Raw genomic sequence first — 20,612 nt, 5'->3', positions numbered from 1 at the left:
CTGCGTTGATCCCCTCCCTTCACACTCTCCAACTGCTGCACACACTCAACCCCACAGTGGAGAGGAGCAGCCGCCTTCAATCAGACCCCCCAAAATAGCCCAGGGGGTGGTATGCTGGGAGGGTGGGGGCTGTGTGCAGACCCCAGCAGGGCCCAGAGGAGTCATGTGCTCAACCTTGTCCTCCCATAACACGGACAGAGGGACAGGAGAGGAGTCAAAACCCAGTAACCCCTGATAAACCAGCTGGAAACCCATCTTATTCAGTGGATGTACTACAGTGCAAGAGGAGTTTCTGCCTCTGCTTGTCACATGCACTTGCTGTAGTTGGAGGGGAAAGTTAGACTGAGTGTGGGCATCCAGTAGCTGAGTCAATCCTGGACCATGAAGCTTAGCGTGGCGTTGTTTTTCGCTGGGCTCTTTGGGGCGTTGGCAGCTGTGTTCATCCTCCTCTCGTTTGGAACTGATTACTGGCTGCTGGTTTCAGAGAGTTGCCACCCAAACCCTGACGGATCTGTTGGCCCAGGTGGTGTGACCATAGAGGTGGGTGTTCAAACAGCAGCAGATCATAGAGGCTCAGAAGATAGTTAGTTGTTAGTTAGTTAATAGTTATCATGTGTTTATAGGTAAAAAATGCTATAACCCCAGGAACTTAAGTTAGGTGCCCTGGCTGTAAGAGAAGAAATAATCCCAGTGATTCTATTATTGTTAAGTGTATTATGTGTATTGTGAAGCGGCACTCTATATCCCCACAATAAAATACTTACAAGTGTTTAATGGTGGACCTTTAAACTAGAATCAAAGTCTTTTTAAATTGGAAACTGTGATCAGTTGTTCCTATCATTCTCTTAGATGAACCGTAGGGTGGAGAGGCATCCCTGCATGACGTCTTCATGTAACCAGACACTGTTTAATGTAGCGTGTGTGCAGCTATGCAGTGATTGAGACATAGCCTGTACCATGTGCCCCAATGATAGAAATACAAATACCAGTAGTCCCAGTGGTACTGTATTAAATATCACCGACTGGAACATACCTAACTTTTCATAGTGGGCACTGATACTGGAACTGAGACATGATATCACCACAATAAAACCAAAGTACGTAGTACATACTGTAATGCAATGCAAGAATTTACCATTTAATCAACCATAATTCTGGACAAGTATTATCCATTATATTACATAATATATAAGGTGTGAAAAGTGCACAGTTTAGTAGGAGTGTCAGCATCCTATAGCGCTGTTTTTCAACCTTTTTAGGCTTCTGTCACCTTCAAACAAGGCAGTTTCTCTCTCTGTGACACTACATCACAGGTTTAGTATCAGTCTAAGTGGGGTTCCTGACCCTCATGCTGGGAGGCACTGTCCTACAGTATTAATAGGTGTCTTTTCTATCTGATTTTTAAAAAAACAAACCAGCAATGCAATCGTTCAACAAGGTCTTAAAAGGTTGATTTCAAAATAAAATACACTTTGGTACTCTGAGGTATTTTATGGATGACATAACAGGCAATTTAGGATGCCTCTTTTTGCTCACGTGCAAAAATAGTTACAACCAGTGATGAGTGTTTCCTGAATGGGAACACCCTTGGCCTGCACACTCACTCACATGCGACCAAACCAAACCTGTACGAGGTTAGAGGTGCTTGCTCAGCTCAATCCTTGACCTGACTTAGCAGCTGCTCTGTGCCACTGTGGCAACATGCTGCACACCTGCCACACATGATCTTGAGACTTCTCCCAGCCTTTGATTACATCAACAGATAACATGAAGTGCATGCATAATGATGCAAATACAAACCCTATTTTGTACAGACTTTTCATAGTCAGAATATGTTTAGTGATAAGTAATTAATCTTTTTTTATCCATTCTTTCAGCGTGGAGATGTGGTGGTGCAGGAGGACATTAGTGATATCACTCTGTACCACGAGGGTTTTTTCTGGAGGTGTTCATTTGGAGGCAGCGCAGGTGATGAAAACCTGCTGTGGAAGCTGTGGTTCAGTAAGTGAGACAGACACATGGTGTTGTTCCAGTGGCTAACCCTTGTGCTTTATTGGCTTTGGCTTAACTTTCTCATCTTTTCCAATGCTTTGTAATCAAACAAAATCAACTAATTTATTTTACTTTAACTATTTTGTTTATTTTCTCCTCATTAAAAGCCAGTGGAGAAAATTATTGAAGTGGTAATCCTTCCTTTTGCTACAAACTGCTAAGTAAACTACTAAGTACAGAAAATTATTCCCATAGAGTATTGCTGTTACTCCAAATAAGGAAACATATTATGTTTTATGGGCTTTATGTAAACAAAAAGTAATTCACAGACAAGGAAATGTTGACAGGAATCCAAAAAGGATGGTTTGGTATTTGAGAGATACTGTAAAAAGTACTGTCAACTCCAATCACAGATATAGAGAGCTGATGAAAATCCATGGTGTTCATGCGCTACACCTAATCCATCATCAGTTCAAACTCATACTTATCAAGCAATTAACACTTCCTACCAAATTAAATCAGGTATCAAGATAATAAAATAGTACTAAGTATGAACATTAGGGTTAAGTATAGAGTAGGTCTACTGATTAAAACCATTTAAGATACAAATAAAAAGGAAGACAAATGTTCTTTATAATTTCTCTTAAATGATCCTATTCTCTGTCCTCTGAAGCCAATCACTGGTGAGTGCAGGAAACCACCGCAGCACTGTAACTCCGCTGCAGAAAAAATGTCAGCTTCTGGTTCGCTGTTATTGTGTCAATAAAACTTGTATGTCGCCCCAGTGGTAGAAAGCCTCTCATGTGACTGTTTAGATGCTGTGCCATGTGATGTTATTCTGGTCGTTGGTCAGGTGATTGTGCGTCGTCTATTTTCTGATGGGGACTTTGAATGGTTGGTCATTGTCAGAAACAGCCTCCAGCACTGAAAGGACCTTGTGAGGGTCTGTGGTATTTCACATGGTGGAAGAAAAGGGAGGAGAGACGAGGGGAGAATATAAAAACATGAGAGAAAAAGTCTAAAATGATCACAACTTTTTTGTCACTCTGTTGTCAAATTCAGTTTATTTCCCAATCCATAAAAGACTAGATAGTAAAAAGGGACAGAGCGGTCAAAGTCTGCAACTGACAAAACAAATAAGTTACAAACTTATAAAGTAATAAAATTAGAAATGACAAATGAAATGTGAATCATCAATGTGTAAAAAACAGAATATTCTCTTTATTGCTCATATCTGATGTTTTTATGACAAAAACTCTACTGTTATGTTGTTTGCTTCATAATTATATTGTATTCGTAAGTGATGTCCTGTGTTTATTTACTTGTACGATTAGATTCTCATTTATTTTCTGTGTTGCTTTATTCTTTCTCTCTCCAGCAAATCAGCCTCACTCAAAAGTGTGCATGCACGGCTACCTCTACCCATTCCCAGTGTCTCATCAGACCCACAATGCCACAGACTATGATTATGCCATAAGTAAGTGCCTCTTTATTTGTTTAGATTTGCTTTTATTTGTGCAGATAGAGTTTATATTCTCCAGTGATCTACTGGCTGTATATACAACTTTCTGTTTTCCAGTCTACAGAGGATTCTGGAGCATCTTCATGCTCATTGGTGTGGCAGCTGTTGTGCTCGGTGGGTTCGTCATCATCTGTGCTGCTCCATTCGCCAGCCATCGCTTGTATAAAGCAGGAGGCGGACTCTTCCTGGCATCTGGTGAGGCTTTGAAATAAATTGTTAAATCCAGTGGTGGAAAGTAACCTAATACACTTACATGCAATTTAGAACTTCACTTGAGTTGTGAAGTGAAGATGGCATTTTTCCACAGAACAAGTAGATTTAATTCAAGTTTAGTTTTAATGTTGATACCTTCATTGTATTTAGCTGATTATACATTTTAAATGCAGAACTTTTACTTGTAATTATGTACTTTTACACTGTTGTCTTGGTGCTCTTACTCCCACCACTGGTTAAATATTCATTTATAGCCTGTTTTGGAGCCTTTGGTTTATATAAAGTGTGTTTCAATCATCGTGGTCTCTTTGCCTGTTCTCTGCACCAGGTCTTGTCCTGCTGTGTGTGGTGGTGATGTACGTACTGTGGCTGCAGGTGTTGGGTGTGATGGAAGCCTACATAGAGCACCAGCGCTCTGCACTGTGTTCAGACTTCCAGCTGTCCTTCAACTATGGTCTGTCCTTCATGTTTGCCCCTGTTGGCATCTTCTTCTGCCTCCTGGCCGGCTTTCTTTTCCTCCTCATTGGCCAAACCATCAAGGTTCATTACCACTAACTCTAACCAGCAGCAGGTTAGAGGAAGAGTGGGGGCTTGAGAAGTGTTTTTCTTCCTCCTGTATTTTTATTTTTTTATCACCAGACATTTGATAATTTCCCAATTTTGTCTGCCATGTAAAAGCAGGACTCTGTAGATACTATATGGCATCTCTGTGGTGTAAAGGATCTGACAGTCTTCCGCATTTTGTTCCAGGATAAAAACATTACAACCATTGTTGAGCTTGGCATCATAATCTCTCCACCCTGAGCAACATTCAATTGAGCTAGTGGACTATATGAGGAATTCTCTTCGAGCATGATCAGTATAAATACCTGTGGTGCTTAACACTTTTGTTTGAATCTTGTCTGAGGTTGTGAGGATTCATGTTCATGAAATTCATACCAGCAGTTGATGCTTAGGAATGTATGTATGACTTTGTATAGCGGTTTTTAAAACTCTTATACAAAAGTTCACAGTAAAAAGCTTATAATGTGGCATGATGTGTTTTATATTCTGTGGGTTGCAGGGGTTGGCACAATATACAGTAATCGAAGTCAGTGTTTCTGGAATAAACACCTGGCCAGCAGCTATTTCTGCTGTCAATGTTCAGGGTACAGTTGACGATATGTTATAATTTTTGTCACTGTTCACAAATCCAATGAAAAGATCAAAACTGATACTTTCTAACTTCCCCATCTTATCTGTATTGTGACACTCAGGTCCAAAACCATTAATTTACACTGAAGTTTTATTCTTCAAACAGATCACAAATGTAACCTTTCATTTAAAAAAAGGATAAATGAGTTCTTGAGACTGGGCACTGTGGTTTTTAGCAAATGATGAGTGAATGGTAGATTTTTTTCAATGAGCTCTATGGCACAGATAAATAATTTATATCATGTTTTGGTAACAGAGACACTTAGTATCCATTTATTGTTGGTTTTGGTCTTTTTAGTTTATAATAAGAATTATATGGAATATCATTAGACTTATCCCGTAACATAATCAAATATTAATATTTTACATAGTGTATCATGCTTATTTTTTCTGCTTTTTCTGCAGTATTATTTTACTATTTCTGTACATAGCCTGAAACTGCTGTTATTTGGTCATATGTTTTCCAGTTTGACTTTGTGTTGAGTGTATGTAACTGTTTATGTTCTGTTGTTGAGTTTTTTGTTTTAGTTGTACCACCAGTCTGGTTCTTCCTTGAGTTGTTAAGTGTGTTGTGAGATTCTGACAAAACTTCATATCTGTTGGCCAATAAAAAGATGAGGAGAAGGCAAGCTTTGATGAATAAAATGTATCTTTTTGTTATTGTAACAAGTTCAAAGGATTGTGAAAGGATTTACACTCATTTCTAAAAATAGTGTCAGGTCTTATTTGATAGAAAAATTCCCTGCACACTGACAAAAAAAGAAGCTCTTAAGATGCAACAATACTCAATTTATTCCATATACAAAATTGTTGGCACAGCTTACAGCCTGACCAATCAGGAGAACACCTAAACTGACTATGTGAAAAAGGGTCTGAAAAAATGCACTAAAATACCACAAGAGGGCACTGTTCATTTACACATCAAAATGCACTGTGAGCAGCAGAAATCCTATTTTGCTTATCTCAAGTCTATGTGGAGTGTATGTGGCGTTATGCATTTAATCACAACTTCAGAGGTAGGATCTGTAGATGAAAGAATTCACACCTTGGCTGACAGACGGATGGTAATTTCACTCATGAATGGAGCATTTGATCAGGATCTGAATGGACTCTTGTGCCGATTCTCATGTGTCTGTATCAACTCTGCCTTTCGAGCTTTATAATGTACTTATCATACATAGGGAAATGCATCTGTGGTTTGCCTCAGAATGCAGGAGGCAGCGACACAAAGTAAGGCATTGATTACTTTGTGAGATTGACTTTGCTTTTACAGAAGACACTATAGGTTGGAAATTCACACTTCCAAATTTCTCAAATTTCAAATTGCTGTCCACACACCGAGATAGTAGCAGCACCAAACTGCAGCTCAACCATTTGAGAAGCAACACTGAGGTAAGCCATTGCAGGTCAAAAAAGATAAAAGAAGGCACAGAGGTTGGCAGATGCAAATAAATTGTGAGATAAGATCTCAGAATTTGTCCTGTCAGGTTGGAGTGGTCCTACCAGCCCAGTCTCCCCTAGGAAAGAGACTTCCTATGTGTTGGACTTCTTGGTTTAAATTAATTCCTAATAAGATAAAAAAAAAAAGTTTAATAATTTATCTCCATATGCAAGGGAGAGTGTGTGAAAGAGAGAGAGAGAGAGAGAGGACGAGAAAGATGAGAGAGAGGGAGGAGGAAGAGAGAGCAAGAAAGACAGAGAGAGAGAGAGGGAGTGAGAAAGGTTTAATGCAGGTGTGGAGCAGGCCGGCTACCTCCAGGAGAAGCCGGGCCTTGCAGTCAGTAATGTCATCAGAGTCCCAGCTGAATTCAGCACTGTTCTGCATGATTGCCCATGATAATTGTGTGTTGATAGGGAGCGCCGGAGATGGAGTATAATTTCCACCGAGAGATTCCTAAACAAATACCTGTGCTCAGCAGAGGGATGGAGTGCAGCAGGAGGTGAGGAGGAGAATAGCGGATGAGGGGAGATAGAGGATGAGAGGGTAACACTTCCAGAGGAGGAGGAGGCGGAGGAGGAAGAGGAGGAGGAGGGACAGGAAGCAGCGGGCCATGCCAGATCCTGGGCTTTAAAAAATCTATGAAGAACTGTACAAAGACATCACTCAATGCTGTGGTAATAGTGACATGTGTGAAAACCACCTGGTAATAACATAGAGTGTAAGAGAACAGAACAGAACACGATAGAACAGAACAGAACCAGACTAGACGGAACATAGCAGAATGGTATAGAACAAAAAAGGAGTTTAAAACCTAATAATAACAACCTTTTTTTCAGACTTTTTATGCCAAACTCACATAGTACTTTATGTAAAAACAGAAAACTACATACAAATGAATTAAAGATTCCCTCCAGACATGTTTTAAGACACATAAAAATAGTTTTTTTCCGACAGTAATTTGTGTCTGATATGTTTTTTTCTGTTTAAGAATTGTAAAACTACATCTACACCATAGATAATTCAGAATTTCGATGAATATGCAAATGTTTTTCATTCTGAGTTTAATGCCAGGATACAAAATGTCTCCGACTTCATTGAAAAGATTGTTCTCAGTGTTTGTACACTGGAGGCTTCAAGTTTCCACATCAATCTAGAGCAAGTTACATATTGAGCCATGACTGGCTTTCGTTGTCATGATGTTGCAAAATCATGCTTTGTACGTTATGAACTCAGATTTGAGGTGAGCACAGATAATCAGATGAATATGAAGCCTTCTATTGTCAAACTGCAGATACATCATTCTGCACAGTGAAGATCAAACATCCAGCTGGAGAAACAATAAACAAAACGCATTTTTGAGTGGAGGAGGACATTAGAAGTGACAGAGTGCATGCGGAAATGTTTATAAAAATTGGTTTTATGAGAGATTTAAAGGAAGTGAATGAGCAAGCTGAAACAGAAAGGCTGCTCCAGAGTTTGGAGGCCTTGACAGCAAAACCAGTTTTAGTTTAGCGTCCTGGAACTAATGGCCTGTATGCCTCAAACTAAAGAAAAATCTTTCTTTGACTATTTATAAATGAAACAGTAGCTTTGTAACCTGTGTGAATATACAGTACATGTGTATACTGTATGTTCTGCTTATGTGAGGGGTTGTAAAAGAAAAAGGAGCAGAGAGACGTTTGCAGGACATATCGAAGTCCTTCACTCGTCTGGTCGAGTAAAGAAGATAAGTTCGACTCTCAGTCAACACTTGTATATTTAACCTTGAGGGAGGTTTAAGTTAATTGGAAAACACTCTTTGCCTGAGTGCTCTCACCTCATGGCACGTAGTGTAGTTATCATAGCTTATCTTCCAAATGTATCATAATCCCACATGACATGCAAGTCAGATTTCATTTAAATCAGATTACTTTCAACTCTCAGAAAAAGCAAAGTATTTGAATTGCATGAACAATATGGCAAGTCATATTACACGCTGCTTTCCTCTTTAGAGATAGTTTTACATAATTTCCCATTCGTTTTGAAATAATGAATAGACAATGGGCTGTATAATTGTGAGAATTTACAATTCAGAGGACTACATCGTATAATCACCATGCATAATTCAGAGAGTTGAGCACATAGGTCACCGGTGGCAGTGGCACAAAAAGTAACTCAGGTCATCAAACAAACAGTTGAAAATCAACACTTTTATTGGTGCTCGGCTTGAAACATTAAACAAAACCTCTTTGATGAGGAAACACATTTCTTCAAGATCATAGAGGATATATATATATATAAAAGTACAAGCAGAGCATCCAATTATCTATACACCTCATACTTTCCGTTTCAATGGCGTCTGTAAGTTCAGAAGAACTTACTGATGTGTAAAGAGGCATTGGCTGTATAAAAACAGGTATTACATTGTTGGCCAGTGAAAGCTACACCTGTACCGAGTGGATCCTTTCTGCCCCTCTAACATCCTCTGGCCTCACACCTCAGTTTGTGCATATAAATTACATTCCAAAGTGTGTATGGAAAGCCCTTATTCATACTCAAGGTCTCTTGTTTCAAAGGCATGCTAATGTCGTTCACAGTGAAACTCCTCTCAGCGGCACTCTTTTAACTGCCAGAGCAACTGTGTAGGAGATGATTGGGACTCTTCAACCATCTTTCCCCTTGAATATTCATACATCTTTAATGGCACATATATATATATCCACAAATCCTAAACAAAGGGAGATTTTTTTCAAGACTGGCTTGCCTATCAGAGAGGATTTCAGCTCACAATAAAGAAGCTTGATTTTCTTTTTTGCTTAAACTCTTGTTGTCTGTTAATTGTCAAATATGTATAAGTACATATGCATCCCATGTTGTTTGAAAGATCCATACTGTATCATAGTTTTGTCACTTTATAATGCTTTCTTTGGAATTGCAGTGTTTCAGCAGTGAGCACTTCAGCTCCTTATTTGGGTATAGCTTCCCCTCGAGCAATTAATTAATGCTACAGCACAAAAAGCCAGTGGATTTGGTCATGAATATTCAAAGATACCTCCTGCATATCATTTCTTATGCAGTGTTGTAACACTGGGCGTTGGTGAGGCGGGCATCATGGCTTCAAAGCCAGTCAGGGTTTCTGTAGCGTACCTGTCAGATAAAGGTGGGGACTGACTTACTGTTCAGATAGGACAGATAGAGTGAGACATAACAAGATGTCATGCTGAATGTGACATTGCTTACTTTTAAATATTATTTTGTATTATTCCATTATACACCCAGTGTCTACTTCATTAGGTAAACAGTCTAATGCAGTCCTATACAACTGTTCTGTCAAAGTGTTTGATTAAGTTATTGGTTTAAGAATTGAAGTCAGAGGTAGTTCTAATATCCTGTCCCTGTTTTCTATAGATGAGAAGGACAAAAACACCCCTCAATATAATGTAGTCCAGTACAACACTACCTTTAACAATGACCTCAATAATATAAATAACAATAATAAACACATATTTATTTATGCAACGTTATAAACTTCATAAAGACAGATGTTATGGTAGTAACAGTTGTTTTGGATTGACTTTACCTAATCTACTGGCAACTAACTGACTGTATATTAATTATTTGTTAAATGTGTGGTGCGAGAAACAGCTTCCTTTAATTAAAGAACTTAAAATACAGGTTCAAGACATAAAAAAATCAAGTTCATTTTCTCATAAAAAGATAAAAGTGACTATTTATTTTGAAAAACAGTTAATTAAATAAATATGTTTGAACAAAGCACCAACAACTGTTTATCATATTTATACCATCATTCTGAGCTACCAATAATTTTGCAAAAGAAGGATTTGTTTACATTTGTGAAGCTTTTTGCCCGTTCTGAAATTGTGCTCCACTTTTACTCAGTTAATTTATAATTATATTATACTTTTGTTTGAAGTCCCCTTTTTTCTCCAACAGAATTAGACCCATAGTACAGAAAATTCACAAAGTGACCAAAAAATAATATTTCTTTTTTTACAGAATTTCAAGAGAGCAAAAACAAAACAAAAAAACACACACAATCGCTCACAGGTTCACTTCATGCAGCTTTAAAGCTCTAATTCTTCCCTAAGCATGTCTCAACGGTACAATAAAAATGTTTGTTGTTCCATTCTGCTGAACCACAATCCCTCAGTCTGTTTTGATGTTACACATGTTTATTAATGCCATTTTACAAGAGGGCACTGTCATATCTGTTAGTCTTAAGCATGTCAGCATGTGTAAATGGATTCAACAAAATAAACAGGCACAAGCTCTGTTTAACATATTTAATAGAAAAATAATATACAATTCTAATGTAACTATTCAAATGATTTCTACTCTCTTTGTTTCACTTGTCATGTGTATTCATAAGAGTTGCTTCATATGCAACCTCCCTTCATTAGAGTAATATTTATGAAAATTATGTATTATGTATTGAAATCCCAGCAAAGCATACACGGGCCTATTATTAACACTTGAACTACATCTGTACAAACCTTAGACTCACATGGCCTGGATATTAACGTAGGTCTTGCTAAAGTTAAAACAACCTGACTAGACTTCTTAGAGACAAATGCAGAAAGACCAGAACAAGACATTTCTCTGTTGGCTGAGGTAATGTATGCACACTGCAGTAATATAGACCTTATTAGGAGAAAAAATACGTTGTAAAGAAAAAATAAATAAATAAGTGAATGGTAACATTGGAAACATTGTTAAATGTAATTGTACAATTGTAAATGTATAAAAACAGGCAGTGAATGTCACATTGAAAGACACAAAGAAAGCAGCACAATTTAAGACAAGAGAAAAGCGAAGACAAATAGTTAGTTCAGACACAGACTGAAGGCTTTACCTGCAGATCTCCCTTGAATCTTCGCAGTGGCTTTGACGACAAACAATCCTTCCTTTTGTTTGAAGTTTCAAATTAAAACCCAGTGTTTGCACGAGTAAAGTTACAATCCTTTTTCTGCACCACTGCAACCAACATGCTTCATGTGTGTCCTCCTCATCCTGTGGCTGCTACTGTGCTTTTATACTGGTTTAACTTGCAAAATTATACCTCTGACCTCAAGTAGGGCTGACATTCCTTGAAAGTAAAATCTTGTGCGTAGAGTGTGGTGTTTGGTTTTGCAATGGTAAGAGTAGACTTTGTATTAATTGAAGTATAATGATATCCCTGTGCTTGGATGCTGGGGAATGGAGAAAAGCAGTGAATAATGTATCTCCATGCAGATGATAAATGAATATGTTCATATATTCATTTATTAATTCATACGTTTGAATTGCAATTAAGATTTATTCGACCATTAGTTAGTTGTAAAACATCTCTCTTTAACATATGTTTAGTTGTTCCCCATTGTGATGATTTAAACTTTGTCTCACCATCCCACTTACACTCCACTTCTCTGTTGAATATTTTCACTTCACTTTGTCCTGTTTGTGTGAACTACTAAAACCTTGTGTACAACGTCTTCACTGCATCTCCTTCCTTCATTCACCCTCTGTCCTTCCCTCTCTTGTTAGTATCTTAGGAGGAACTGGAGAGGTGAGAAGCCTTGACAAGCACACCGCAAAGTTCTGCAAAGTTTTAAAAAGTAAAAAGGAAATGCCAGCTTAGGAGACACTGCCGGGCTCCAGGCAGTGGAAGGCAGAGAAGCCTCCGGATGCCAGAGGGACCATACAAAGGCTGGTAAATGTTACCATTGATAAATAAACATTATTTAAAAGATCTGTCAGCTCCTGTTAGAACGTAGCCGTGGTTCATTTGTTTCGCTGCTCGGAGGGTATAAGGAATATTTAATCACTCCTCTGAATGATATGAATAATCACAGATACCATTTTCTGGGAGCCACAAGCACTCACACATTGACGATGACTTGTGCACTAATGTTTAAGATTTACATACTTACGATTTAAATTTGTGCGAACTTAAAAACAAAATGAAGTTTAAATGTTACAGCTCTCTCAAGAATAATATGAACAAAGTATAAGAGTTATTGTTCAGATAAAGATAAAGACAATAGTGTTTGGTGCGTAAACAGCAGATGTTACTGTGTTATTGTCAGAAACAATTGTCTCTCCACAAGAGTGTTGTATCTTTCAGAGAGCTTTCACAGAGACAAATCTTTTTGACACATTTAGTGAAATTATTTTAACAGACAATTTTAAACCACAAATAAAGAAACAAGGGGAAATGTCTGTGAATAACATATAACCCAGACACTGAATGGTCGTTTTTGACAAAATAAAAAGGAAATTAATTGTTTAGGGCCATGTCATCATTTATTTATCCTAAAGCACAAACTAATCCTATTGAATTGGACATGAATTATAAAGAAAATTGTAAAGAAATCTAATATGGTAACAATAAACTGAACAGTTCTATTTTCGTTAGAAATTAATCTGCTAATTATTTTGTTGATTAATCAGTTAATCGTTAACTTCCCAGAAACCAGAATGAAGTCTTGTTTGTTTTAAACCATCAGTCTAAAATATATTAATTATCTAAATAGTTGGTAATTGCTTAATCAACTAATCGTGTCAGTGACACTAAACTAAATTCATAGACTGTTTTAAAGGTAAACGTATTACTGTTTTTTCATTGTGAAAAAAAAGTTGTCAGCTGTATTTGGAACAGTTGAAGACCTTTTACATTGATAATTGTTGTTTGCAAAGTCGTTACTGTTGTGGCGTTTCTGCTCTTCCCCAAGATCACCTGTTACTTAAACACTGTGGTGGGCATTTCTTTAAATAATGTTTAAATTTCTGTGCATGAAGTTTAATTAATGCTCCTGTTTCTAGCAAACAGTCATAAAAGTCTACAGCAGAGGATTTTTTCTCCCTGCTGGAAAGACCCAATTGACTCTCGGACTGTGGTCAGCTCTGCCAAAATGTCCATCCATCCATCCATCCTGTAGCTATACCAGCTTATCCTTTGGGTGCAGGAGTTGATCCCAGCTGACACTGGGTGAGAGGTGGGGTGCACCATGGACAGGTTGTCAATCAATTGCAGGACTGACACAGAGAGGCAGTTAACCTCACATTCATACCTAAGGGCAATTTAACCCGCATGTCTTTGGACTGTGGGAGGAAGTCGGAGCACAGGAACGGAGGGAACACGCAAACGGCACACAGAAAAGCCCCCAACCGACTGGCTGCATTAACAGTAATGGTGTTGCATTGAATGTCCTGCTGCAAGTTGTCGCTGTTGTGGCAAATGAAGGCTGTTATTCATGTTTTAACATCTTTCTCAAGGAACAATGAACGTAAAGATAAAATATATGTTTCATGACACACAATACTGCTGATGGCTGTTTGGAGCACTGTAGAGTTGATATATTTATTATGGTTTCATAGTGGAGCATTTAGTTTTTAATAGTTTTAATTTAAACACACCCACTAAATGGAGCTGAAATTATATACACACATACCCTGGTTAGTCTGTGTGTACTGTGTTCTCCCATCACTGCATAATTTGCATGTTAAGATTTAAGTTCTCATCCTTTAAAATGCAGTTTTCTAACACTTAATATTTAGATTCAATCAAATGACAGCAAGGGGCTGCTGATGATGCTGAGAATCAACACCCAAGTGTGCAACTCTATCAACAATGTCAAGCATAAACGGCAAACTAGGACGTCAGACTCTGTTGGGGTTGTAAATGGATTTGGTTACTTTGCTGCTCTGTTTGTATCAGCCTGTGTAACCCCGGTCCGGTCCCTGCTCTGCACAAGATGTCACGCCAGTCACTTGCCCATCTTCAGCCAAGACACCTGCTTGTTGGCATGGCGACATCTGAGCCTCTGGGACAAGCAAAAAAAAACGGTGCACTAACTTCGTGTCACGGACAAGAACAGCATCAGATGCCCCTGATAGACCTGCCTCCTTACGACAATACCCTCCTGAACAGACTTGCGCATCAGCCCTCTTCCCGACTAAAACATAGCAGCGAAAATATTATTCACAGGTTAGTGTGAGATAGAGAAACATGAATTCCGTCTTATTCAGGCGCTCCGTACAATTTAATAGTTACATTTCAGTCGACCTCAAAAGCCGTCTACCTTACGTCCACTGCGTATCATCTATCTAATCCTTATAAGTTCCTATAATCCTAGTACATATGTAGTAAGTGCTACCAGTTAGTGCTAATTGCATATGAATACATACCTACTAATTCTGCATCGATTTCTGATCAGTGATCTCGTATCAAAATATGCCCAGTATCCTTTCAATCGTTATTCATTTTATCTACTACTCCTATATTAATAGACTCACAATTAAACTATTTGTAACTATAATACTAATTATTCGATAACCGATACTAAATAATCTACACCCACAGCATGTCTGTCAAATGAAGGTCGCTATTGTACCAAATAAACAGAAATGTTAATTAATAAAAACATAATACAACTTAAATCACATCTAATATAGTATGTGAATCGAAGTTATTGATTCTATAAACACATGTTCAATATATGCAGATCATCAAAAATCAAGAAAATATTCGAAACCAATGGTTTGCAAACCAACTAAATACGGAACATAAAGTGAAAAATAGCTGTCGGAAAACATTTTTGTCTTGGCCTGAAAAAGCACTCTTCTGTACCTGTTGTAATTGAAAACAGCCACCAGTATGTTGTGTATTTGCTGTGAAAAGATTCTCAATCTGCGTCTGACCTTTCTGCGGCTTTTCTTGCCTCTCGTCATTCCTTCTTGTTTGAACTCTTCCTTTCCTGCCTTGCCATCTGTTCCTTCAACATGTCGCTGTTGCTTGTAGTGAACATCTTGCTTCAGCAGCCTTGAACTTGGCAGAACAGAACATCTCCTTTTTTATTTATTTCACTGTATTTTAGAATGAATGATGAACAAAACTTTGTAAAATATATGCATATATATCAACTACTGAGGATGTTCAGGTTAATCCTCATGCAGACTGGGACTTAACAATCATTGCTTACAGTACTTGCATGTGTGTTGAAACGAGTGCACAGTGAATTAACTGTCATTTACACATTATAATAAGATTAACATTCTTCTGCATTATTACAATAATGATTTGCACATCATTTTACATTGCAATGTGTCATCTTTTAGGACAAATTTATACACTTTTGACACCAGTTTTAGTAAATAAAATATGCATTTGGTTTTAATGGAGTTAAAGTCCATCAGAATATGAATGAATATTTATTCTGATTGTCAAGTTTGAAGGTACGTCAACCTGCAGTCTTCTCCTTTTTTAACCTTCACTAAATGCTTAAGCAGCATTTTATTCTCATTTCAGTCCCTGGGAATACATTTTCTCAGAGTGAGTTTAATATCTTTTTTTGCATTAGGTGCCACAATGATGGATCATCTTGATTGTAGATCCGAGCATTGACAAGGGAGAGGGGGAAAAGAAGCAGGATAAACCGTCTTTTTTGTGGCGTTTGTCCAACATTTACAGACCTATCAATGCAGGACAATAAATCTTCTGAATGCATATTTAACACTGAATCAATGTACACTGTAGCTTGAAGGTTAACCAGCTTTTTTGTTCAGATTTGTTATTCAAATGCAGCCTGCCTGGTATGGCAGTGTTTGTCCATTCACAGCACTTATGCATGGTTCACTGATTGTCTGTGAGTTACTGTAAAGAGGAATTAAAACAGCATATGACCTTAAACTAAATGGGGCTCCCTTTTAATGTATCTCTTGAAACTGAAATGATTTGTTTAGACATTAAAATAATGTCTGAGGACCAAGGTTCAGCTGATTCTCCTAGATGGACAACAGAGGTTGACCTCAAACCATCTGACATCTAAAGGTGCTCTGTAACATTGAGAGTTGAGATCATTTTTAGAAAAATATTTTTTGTTTGGGGTAAATTCTTCATAAAATAAAAACTATGGACCTAAATACACTGTTCAACTTACTGTCAAACTCCAACAAATTGTTTTGCATTTTTCATATTAATTTTTATATGAGACAACAGAAAGAGGTTTATGGATTTAGCTTTGCATTGTCCATCACTGTTGGACTCATGGTGGACAGAAAAAAAAAGGTTGATGCAGCAGTCAGTTTCTTGTTCCCTGTCAAAACCTGCCTACATTACCAACAATGCAACTCAACCACCGACATTTCAGTCAGAGATTTGGGAGTGTTATGCTTGTAATGTAGCCTCGAGCTGCTAGCCTTAAGTAGAGATGAGGAGCAGGCCACAGAGATTTGGTAAGCTCACTTCTTTCTCCCTCCCAAGAGTGTTTGGTTCACACCATGTAACATACAACAATACAAGGGGATATAATTTGCCCCTGAAGTGACCATGCGCCTTTATTTGTTTTTGTGTTTTTCTCAGGTTAAAAGTTTAAAAAAATACCCTTAAAGACATAAAGAAGGAAAAACATGTCTGTGGTCTTCTGACATCTGATCTTAAGATTTAGTTTGGTGATGCACAATCAGCCTGATAACTTCTTCATACCACACGTTTGATCAGAAAACAGACCATCATACGCATCTTTGTGCTTGTAATACAAGAATGTATAATTCAAAATAGAGAACTAAAACCTCCATACATTGACACTTTGAATTTCATACTTTAATTCACACATACTTAGTATTTAGAGTTGCCGGTTAACCTAACCTGCATCTCAGGAAACTGAATCACCTGCAGGACACATACGCAAGACCTGAAAACATTACATAGAAAGGCCCCAATCATGTCCTTAAAACTAAAAAATAAACACTTTGACGTAAAAAGCTAACTTGCCCAAACAGTATTAATACAAGATATAGGAGATATTTTGGACATGAGGCTGGAACATCAGTAGAAAAACGCCTCTTTTTATTTTAGACAAAGTGCACTACCTTCATGAAGAACCCTGTTGAAGTGAGCAAGGTAAAAGGCTCTTATTGATTTCTTTTTGTATTTAAACCAACCATAGAGGTAAACATGCAGGAAAAGTATGTAGGAGCTTTGAATCTCTGAGAGGTTTCAGCTCAAATATTCAGTAAAGTCAGTCTATGCTGTTGGTTATAAATTATCCACATTCATAATTTCCATATTCCTGGTGTACGTCTAACTGTGTAGTGCCATACTCAACAAATCTCTTGAAGAGGCTCTTAATTGTCAGGGAATTGCATTGCAAGATAAAAATGCTAAAAGCTGAATTTCTACATTTCTATCTAATTCGTTCATAAAGTCTCATCTGTTGATGTAAAGATGCCTGGTAGAGTCCTTATTCCTTTTGTGTACATGATGCCATTAATAACATTGTAAACAGTAATGACTATAATAATTCAGTCTGATACAGTAATTACACACTTTATAAACTAAACTGCGGTAACTGCTCCACCAGCACCAGAGCATCTTGTCCTGAGATTATGAGCCCCTGTTCTGTTAACAAGGTTGTGTGGCTACGACTCAGAGCTGCTAATGACTTAAAGAGCATATCAGCTATGGCTCGTTGGCTGTACAGCGGAGGAGCACACTGCTTGGAGTTTCTACTTTAATTAGACAATGACTAAAACACAGCTCCCTGTGGTCTTGACACATTACCAATACTCATGTGCTAAAAAGAACTCCACAAGGACTGCAGGTTATCCCATAGGTGTCCAATAATATAATGCACTAGAGTAAAGTTTGTAAGTATTCTCATGACATGACTTGTCTGCGCACATGACGACAAAAGAGTGTGATGCACTTTGCATTCAGTGTATGTAGGTATTGACCGAGTTCTGTGCAGAGGTCACAAGTTCACCTTCATTCCTGAGCAGACCATCTTACATGGGAAGAAACCACAAGCCGCAGCCTCTCTCAATCAAGCACTGATCAAGCACAAAGGCAGATCTGACTCTAAATAATACATGACTTGCCTTCCCATATACACTCCCCACTGGGACACTGAAAAGAGGCTGCAGGTTCAAACATCTTTCCTCGTCTTCAAACATCTTGCCTTCATCTTAGCTGCTGCCAAATGTTCTGACACGGCTTAGACATGGAAATATCCGGAAGGAAGGGCTGTTAAAGGCTGGTGCCACTCATTTCAGTGCATGTTTGTCCTTGTCCTGAAAGCCTCTTTTGATTTGGCACAGCGGTGCTTTAAAGCTAAATATGTTTAGAATTTTATTGTTGCATTTTAGAATGCTAACATTTGCTAATTAGCAGTAACAGTAAGCAGTTAGGCTACATCGTCTGAATGCCAACTTTTGTGCCTATCCATCAAGTAGATGTCATAGTTGAGACACGTGAGCACCAAAGTCATAAGAATTCATCCTCAGGGGACCATGAATGTCTACAAAATGTACGTACTCCTAAATGTTCATAACTATTTATTGTTTTAGGCTAACAAATTATTACAATATGTTTATTCGGTTTTGTTCAAATTACAATGATCTCATCTTGCTATAGAAAGGCTGATAAAATAAATGCTCAATGAGAGATTGCATTAAGTTACAGTAGCTACTGGAACAGCCGCTAGCCTGAAGGTGGAGTCAGGCCTTGGATCTCTATTTTTCACTCAGCATGTCTTTTATGTAGCTATTAGGTGACGATGTTACTCAAAGTTGAAACTAACTTTCAGTTGTAGTGAATAATTATCTCAGCTCGTTCAGGGGAGTGATTTTGCAAAGAATGCAAAATGTTAATTGAGCTCTGTGTTAACTTTTCTGTCCGAGTCGTGGTCATTTGATTATGACAAAATAATATTTCCTCTTCTTTGACTGGGAATGCAGACACAAGCACAGAAGGCTGACTGCTCAGTAGGAGTCACAGTGCTGCTGCTCTTTGGCTGGTGATAAAGATTCACCCTGTTCCTTTAGCTCCAAGTGTAGTCATGTGTATAATTGCTCTGGGACTGGAAATGCACCATGTGTGAATATAAAGGAAGGCCCATTTAATAGGAAACGCTGTCCAAACAACATAGCTTCAGTTCGTCCCATGTCACAGAGAAGAAGAGGATGGAAGGAGGTTCATGATAGTAGCAACAAGCGGTGAGGGGAGCTAACAGGGAAGAAAAAGAAACTAGATAAAAAGTTGCTGCTGATTACCGCAGACTGTTCAAAAAATCTGATTTTTAAATCCCAGAAGTACATTAACTGTGTTTCCATCAATGTATTTTTATCTGCAGTTTGAAGTACTGCATGAGAAAAGGTTGTTGGAAATGGCAAAATTAAAAAAACAAACAAAAACACTTTTTCAAAAACGTTTTTTCTTTGGCTTGAGACAGTTTTTGCCTTTTTTGAAAAAGAGTTGTTGCACTTAATGGGACATGGAAACAATAAGAATAAGTTCTGATGCAGCGAACATTGAACTCACATGTTTGATCAGCTGTTTCTGCTCTTACAGTCTCCTCATCACTCCCATTGCTCTATGATACATCCTTGATTACTCCACACAGATCTGCTGTAAGGTTTCTCACATTAATACATGAAACAAAAAAAAAACAAATTTCATATTTCCATCCTGTGTGAAGTCTAATCCACTCTCGACCATCCGCATAAACCTATACCATCTTCTTACTAGCATCCAGAGATTTACCACTTACCACATTTCTCTTGCATTATATATATATATATATATATAGATCCAACAGACGAGCTAATATAGCTCAAAGTGCTGAAACAGTGAATGCTGGTTCTGATAGAAAGGTGTCAGAACACACAGAGCATCGTAGTTTGTTGCGTATGGGGCTGCATAACATTATGACCACCTGGGCACCCTGGTGTTATGGCTGATCGTTGTATACATATATTTATACCATGGTCTGGGGGAATACTCGATTCTGATTGGCTGCAGGGTGTCCATTAATCCCTGATATATGGACACCTACTAAGTAGTTCCAGTCAAATTGGTTCTGTTCGACACTGTTTCTAAATTAATGCACTGGGCTGGGCAATTATCAGCCGTCTCTAAAATATAACCATAGCAACCGGAACGCAGTGAAAGCCTTCTGTTTACAATTTTATTCAACACCGCCAACAAACTAACAGACGGGTCGAGCTTCAACATTTTCTTTTAGACATATTTGTTGTTAACAACATTTCTTTTCTGTAAACACACAACTGCCAAAATATACTTCCCCTCTAAACTTATGGATACTTTTGTTCACATGAAGGATGTTCGCTGCTCAACTCGGCTGCTTCCGGATGCCGATGGCGCCGGACAGTAACGGTTACACGACTTGCCAATCATTTTTGTTCGTTGAAAATGTGATATTGATTTGGGGGACGAATGACATGGCTGGTTAGCGCTATCTGAGGTCTTGTTTG

At 38.1% G+C, this 20,612-nt stretch overlaps 1 protein-coding gene across 1 annotated transcript; it reads left to right on the top strand.

Moving 5' to 3' along the window:
- The first annotated feature begins 118 nt into the window (after window positions 1-118).
- Window positions 119-5,566, top strand: tmem182a (transmembrane protein 182a). The gene is made up of 5 exons (XM_035676413.1): window positions 119-540; window positions 1,878-2,001; window positions 3,371-3,469; window positions 3,572-3,709; window positions 4,056-5,566. The coding sequence occupies exons 1-5, from the start codon at window positions 382-384 to the stop codon at window positions 4,280-4,282; spliced, it is 747 nt and encodes a 248-aa protein (XP_035532306.1). The 5' UTR covers window positions 119-381; the 3' UTR covers window positions 4,283-5,566.
- Window positions 5,567-20,612: the final 15,046 nt, after the last annotated feature.

The sequence above is a fragment of the Morone saxatilis genome, unplaced genomic scaffold (assembly GCF_004916995.1).
Source record: "Morone saxatilis isolate NCDOM2014 unplaced genomic scaffold, NCSU_SB_2.0 Contig5, whole genome shotgun sequence".
NCBI classification, from domain to species: Eukaryota; Metazoa; Chordata; class Actinopteri; family Moronidae; genus Morone; species Morone saxatilis.
Note: the sequence above shows the minus strand (reverse complement) of the source record. Positions and strands in the feature narration are given on the sequence as shown.

Bases quoted from the DNA above. Each gene is read 5' to 3' on its own strand.
- tmem182a (XM_035676413.1), top strand. From the start codon at position 382: ATGAAGCTTAGCGTGGCGTTGTTTTTCGCTGGGCTCTTTGGGGCGTTG. The intron at 2,002-3,370 runs GTAAGTGAGACA...TTCTCTCTCCAG, and splicing joins GCTGTGGAAGCTGTGGTTCA to CAAATCAGCCTCACTCAAAA. The intron at 3,470-3,571 runs GTAAGTGCCTCT...TCTGTTTTCCAG, and splicing joins AGACTATGATTATGCCATAA to TCTACAGAGGATTCTGGAGC.